This window comes from Hyalella azteca, unplaced genomic scaffold (genome assembly GCF_000764305.2).
Source record: "Hyalella azteca isolate HAZT.00-mixed unplaced genomic scaffold, Hazt_2.0.2 contig4874, whole genome shotgun sequence".
Lineage (NCBI taxonomy): Eukaryota > Metazoa > Arthropoda > Malacostraca > Amphipoda > Hyalellidae > Hyalella > Hyalella azteca.
This window is the reverse complement of record NW_025935084.1, coordinates 4,592-10,696: the sequence shown is the minus strand read 5'-3', so window position 1 is coordinate 10,696 and position 6,105 is coordinate 4,592. Positions and strand designations below refer to the sequence as shown.

The 6,105-nt window shown below is 34.5% G+C and overlaps 1 protein-coding gene across 2 annotated transcripts; it reads right to left on the bottom strand.

The window, feature by feature from the left end:
* Positions 1-368: 368 nt before the first annotated feature.
* On the bottom strand, positions 369-2,451 carry LOC108675858 (transmembrane protein 222). Of its 2 annotated transcripts, XR_007156663.1 has the most exons (5): positions 2,169-2,451; positions 1,650-1,860; positions 1,220-1,350; positions 845-1,031; positions 369-517 (listed from the first exon to the last, which is right to left on the bottom strand). XR_007156663.1 is itself a non-coding variant. In XM_018163906.2 (4 exons), the coding sequence occupies exons 1-4, from the start codon at positions 2,327-2,329 to the stop codon at positions 953-955; spliced, it is 582 nt and encodes a 193-aa protein (XP_018019395.1). In that variant the 5' UTR covers positions 2,330-2,451; the 3' UTR covers positions 369-952. The 2 variants fall into 2 exon arrangements, 1 of the variants encoding a protein (XP_018019395.1); XM_018163906.2 differs by having other exon boundaries at positions 369-1,031.
* Positions 2,452-6,105: the final 3,654 nt, after the last annotated feature.

Here is a 6,105-nt window from a genome sequence, read left to right as displayed (position 1 = left end):
CGTTCAACTCGGACTCCCTTCAGTTTTTCTCGTCTATGGAACTATACATGAAAATTCTTATTGAAGTATACGGTAATGCAAATCTGAATACGATTTTCCTTTAACGTATGACAGCAAAACGTTAGGAAATCTTTATCTTGTGAACCTAATTTTCCGATTATTATGCGTGTTTACTAATTTTGGTACAAAAATATTCGTTTGCAATTATTATCTACTTGTTCAACAAAGTCGAATCAATTCATTCTCATTGATGAACTTTATTTTAATTTCGCGAGAATTTGCGGAGCTCGGTACGAAAAATCACGGAATGTTTCATACAACTTTCATTTAAATCGCGCAACTGTCATAACTGGAAGCAAAGTCATCTCTCAGGTAGCATAACATTTATTAATATATATTGCACGTAAAATATACACGAGAAGTTATATACTTACACTAAAGCGACGTGGAATGGGTAGGTAAATGAATAACGTTCTTGATGAATGATGACGCGTTATTGGTGGTGATAACGAGTTTCCTGTTGTGGTAGAATGTTTAGTCTTCAGAAGCAAATATAAGCCTCATTGGGCTGCGTGCTAATGAGAAAAAATGAAATACTCAAGAAAACTTCTAGTGCCTAAATATTCTGTCTTTGATCATAGGAACATTTGTTACCATGTAAATATAACAACCGCAGTTAAGCGGCAACACACTAGATTTATACTAATCGACAATAGCATACCTGCAACAAACACAAATAGAGACAAGCACATCAATAATAATAATAAAGATGGCGCATCCGCACCAAATACTAACGAGCCTTTCTTCCACAATACATTGCCAAAATTTGTCTGGAAATGCACACATCAAAATGTTTGTCGGTGCATGATGTTCTTGTCACGCAGCCCTAGTTCACTAGGTATAGCTGCTTCAGGTGAGAGGGGGCCTTAGCACGCTTGGCGTTTCTGGTGTTTCACAGAACCAACGTGAAGGTGACAATGCATGAAACAATTACCATAAACGGAAGCCACGTCTTCAGGAACGCCCAAAAACTGATAAAAAAAGAGATTCTTCGTTAATTGAGAAATGTTCAACAATATAATTAAGCTCGTGAACATAAAATAATTCCACATGTCAGTACGGTGGGTGTATCCGATTGCCTACAGCTTCTATATTCAAAATCTTACAACATTCCATTGATGAATCAATCACAAGATATCAGTGTGAAGGCAAATTTCACCTGACGTATCTGCTGTGGACAAGCATTAAGAAGCAAAGTTTGACCATATTCCAGTGCGATGAATTTTCATACAGCATCAGGTTGAGAGCCATAGCTACATGGGAGTGGCAGTTGTCACAGCACAGGTTATGCTGTCACGTTAAAAGATGTGCAATTTATAATATATTCAGAAATAATTCAATAAATGCCCAATATAAATAAATACATTCAAGTTGGTTTCAGGCATAAGTAGTGAAATCTGTTTATAGATCCACTCAGAGTATCCATCCTTATCACTTTTACAAGATCAAGGTATATCACAATTTACTCGGTGAACAATTCTTTTTGCAGTTGAATAACTAGCTGTTAGCTAACATGCATATAGTTTGTAGCTGACTATTTACAGCAATAATCAAGCATATTCTCAGGATTCTAAAATATTTGCACTCACCATTCTATTCCTGTACTCCTGGGATGCTGTGAAGAGCATCTTGTTGTATGCCTCCGGACCGCCTTGTGCTTTGTAGGGATCAAGCTGCCAGTACTTAGTAGGCCAACCAAATGCCATGTTGTCTTCACTCACATGGTAGGGACCAGCAAAATCATGAATAATGCCATCAGTGTCAGCAATCCCCATATGGCCAATGAATGGAAAAATCCACCTAAAAATAAACTTTGATTTTAAAGTTTGTTACATTAAAATGATATGGTTGGAAAAATTGATTTATGAAAATATATTTTGAACTTATGTCAGAATAACAAGGTTCAAAATGACAGGTAGATTGGTACCTATATGAACTCTCAAAAGAAGGAAGAATGATTTTTTGTAGGAAGTTAAATTATACTATTCCTTTCCAAGTACGGTATTCCTAATACAAGCTGAATTTATACTGATAACATTATAGAAAAAACTAGTTATGATTTCTGAAAAATGATCATAATATTGTAGTCAAAGGTATTATATAATTACGTCAACATTGGAAGAGGAGTCCAGACAATGCAGGCAGGAAAACGGTGAAGTTTAGGATTAAGCTTTGGCACGGAGTATTTATTTTGTCCCATCCTGTTGTCTGAGTTCTCTGCAGGAACACTTTCTGTAATATGACCTTCCTCCACACAGTTGTCAGCCATCAGTGTGCAAGAATATCCAAATTGTGCATGGAGAGTTTAGGTCTGCTGCTAGTTACTTAATGTTACTCATACTCTGAAATTATATGAAAATCAATAAATTAGTATTCAATATCAAGGTTCTTTCTCCAAATTGGGGCTTTTTTTAGGTATGTGCACAAAAATTTTTTTCCCTCTGATCTTAATGAAAATTATACGGCCGAAAAGAGGAAAATTTTCAGACGAATACCATATAAATATAAGTGCAATACAAATAAAAGTGAAAAAACAATTTTTTTTCCATTATTAAATTATATCTCAAAAATGGATAAATTTTTGGCACTTTTTTAAACAATACAATATCAAAGTTTAATTTTAGCTTAAAGTGATACCCTTTGCAAGTCCCAGCCAAGCATGTAGTCAATAGAAATTTCTCAAAAAATTTAAATTAAAATAATGCGGATTTATTGTTTTGTACAAATACTTTTTTCACCCCAAAAAGTGAACATGTTGCATTGTTTTTTGTTGCATTGAGATTTAATTTCTTTTGATAGTATTTTTGAATACTATGCGTCTCTATACATAATTTAAATCGCTTTTCCTGTTAAGTTTGTGTACTTACATACATTTAAATACGATTTTTCAAGTGTACGAATATTTATTTCCCCCCACTGTATGTGCAAACAAAAAAAACTCTTTCCTCTGATCTTAATGAAAATTAAACGGCTGAAAAGAGGAAAATTTTCAGACAAATACCATATAAATATAAGTGCAATATGTACAAATAAAAGTGAAGAAGCTATGTATTTTTTCCTTTATTAAAATATATCTCAAAAATGGATAAATTTTTGGCACTTTTTTTAAACAATACAATATTAAAGTTTAATTTTAGCATAAAGTGATACTACCCTTTGCAAATCCCAGCCAAGCATGTAGTCAATAGAAATTTCTCAAAAAACAAGATGGCATCATCTTAGTCCATGTATTTCTTGTTTGTTTCCAAACACACCTCAATCAAATGAAGCTACCAGTTCGACAGGACCTTTAAAATTAAATGCCTCCCATGCGCTGAAAACTGCCTGTCCACCAATTTGGTAGCATTGTTGTGATCTGCATGTGGTTTGTGCCCATACCTACTTTTTAAAATTATTATGTCTAATCAATATGTAAGCATAACAAAAAATAGGTACCTAAGCAAAAAAAATTTATCTGATTTTCATTGGAAATTGAGTAGAGACCAGCTGAATTACTCTGTCAACTTGCAGGTGTAATCCATAAAAATTACAAATTTACATGGAATACCTTGAAATTCAAGTAGCCAGATAAACAGCAAACTGCCAAGTAATTTAACATCCTGAGTAAGACTGTAAGAGTAACAATTTTATGTGTATAAATCTTGTTTCGACAAGCTCACTTACAAGAATTTAGAGAAGTATATAATTATACATAATACATACATGTTTTTTTAGTTGGCTATGAAAGACAATGAAATTTGCAAAATTTAACTAAAGCTTCAATGCTTCACTATGACTAATGTCTATCTATCTTTATATATATTATTATTAGATGGCAGGATTTACTTGTTTACACACGTGCAATTGGTGACCAGAGAATTTGTTGGTTTATATTATCAGGGAGTGGAACTTTTCTTCAGATGAAGATAGATAAAAAGGCAAGTTTCAGGAAGTAGTTTTTTTTATTAATGACATTTTGAATGCAACAAACATTCATTTTCAAGTTAGAAGAAGCATTAAACATTGAAATTTTGGTGGAAATAAGTACATAATATAAGTAAATAGTATACAACAGTAAAATTTTGGACCAAAAATTACTCAGAAACTTCTTTCAGAGTTCAGACAAATCCAGTAGTCAGAAAATAGATAGCTGGAGTCCAATCTGTAGAGATGAGTGGTTCAGCTGTCGCCGGTCAGTTGATGTCAGGCCACAGGCCACTGCTTGATCGCGATGCTGGTGAGCAGGGTTGGCGATTTTTTTTATTTCTTTAAAAAAATCAAAAAAATAAAAAATCGATGATTTTTTTGATTTTTTCACCTTTTTTGTCTTTTTTGAGGTGTTATTTTTTATGTTGTAATTAGCCTACTAACAATAACAGTATATGGATCATAATAGATGGCTAAAAAGGGCACTTATTGCCTCCAATAATGGCCAACAGGCCAAGGTGGTGTTTACCACATAGGGATTTTCGGGTAAACAATTATTGATNCTAGATGTGTATAAGAGACAGATATATAACAAATAGTCAAATAGTTAAGACTACTTATAGCCTTTTAAGAATTAGCTAAGCTGCTAGCTACGTACAATGTATTGCACTCTTGATGCCTCTGTACCAAAAAAATTCCATTTATTGGAACCTAATACACACTAAAGGCAACAAGATTATATACCAATTTGTCATTCATAGTACATATATACTAAACCTTGAATAACAATACCTCAATATAAATTAAAGACTGCTACTCAATATTTTTAAATATATGAAAAAATCAAAAAAATAAAAAAAATCAAAGAAATCATGATTTTTTTATAAAAAAATCAAGTGATTTAATCACTTGATTTAATCATTTTGATTTAATCATTGCCAACCCTGCTGGTGAGTAATGAGTATACCTTCAGCACAATGCAAGTGACGGTCTGGTTGTAAGCTTGTCTCGCGTGGTTTACCTGCCCTCCAGTTTGAACTTGAAGCAAAGGTAGGTAGGTAGCTAACGAGACAGCAGCTCGGTGTCTTGATTGTTAGTCCATTGTCTTTCTTGAGAACTCTGAAAGAAGTTTCCGAGTAATTTTTGGTCCAAAATTTTACTGCTGTATCCTATTTACTTATATTTTGTACTTATTTCCACCAAAATTGCAATGTTTAATACTTCTTCTAACTTGAAAATGAATGTTTGTTGCATTCAAAACGTCGTTAATAAAGAAAGACTTCTCCCTGAAACTTGCCTTTTTATCTACCTTCATCTGAAGAAAAGTTCCACTCCCTGATAATATAAACCAACGAATTCTCTGGTCATCAATTGCACGTGTGTAAACAAGTAAATCCTGCCATCTAATAATAATATTTATATATTATTATATATACAACAGGGAGAGCAGCTACTTAATTTTTTTTTTAAATACAGGTTACATCAGGGCAACCACTCCACATTGCACTCATGATTGCAGCAAATATTGCTGCAGGTATGAAAATATCTGACGTCTGACGACGTTGTTGGTTGGTGATGCCTGCTTCTAGGGCTGCCTGGTGCCTGCAGCCCCTAAGGAAGCCCCAGTGCAATCACTGCACTCATGAATAGTGCTCTTGGTCCCTTAGACCAGTGAATCTGGTACAATATAATAATAATATAATATAATAATAGCGGTTTCAGCGTCATTAGCCTATTAGGCCGTAGGCCTGTCGCCGATTCTCAACATCGCAGAACATTCACAGCATTTTGCGGTCTCAAACTCGCAACTCACTGCTACAATTCTGCTATGCTTAACTGCCCGGCCTCCTTGCCGATTCTGACCAGAAACTGGCGCACATAGCTGGGATCAAACCTGCGCCTCTCTGCGTCAATCTTGGTACTCTGAACTTTAACCACTGGGCCACCCTAACTATGAATATAATAAGAAATGGGCCACCCAATATAATAAGGAATGAGCTATATTGTCCTCTACTTGACATACTGGGCAAACTCCAGTTACTGCCATTCCAAATCGTGCACGGTGAGCAGCTACACCAGATTCATTTTTTTTAATTTGATATGAAGACTTCGGGTATGCAGGTAGCACACCTCCCAGCC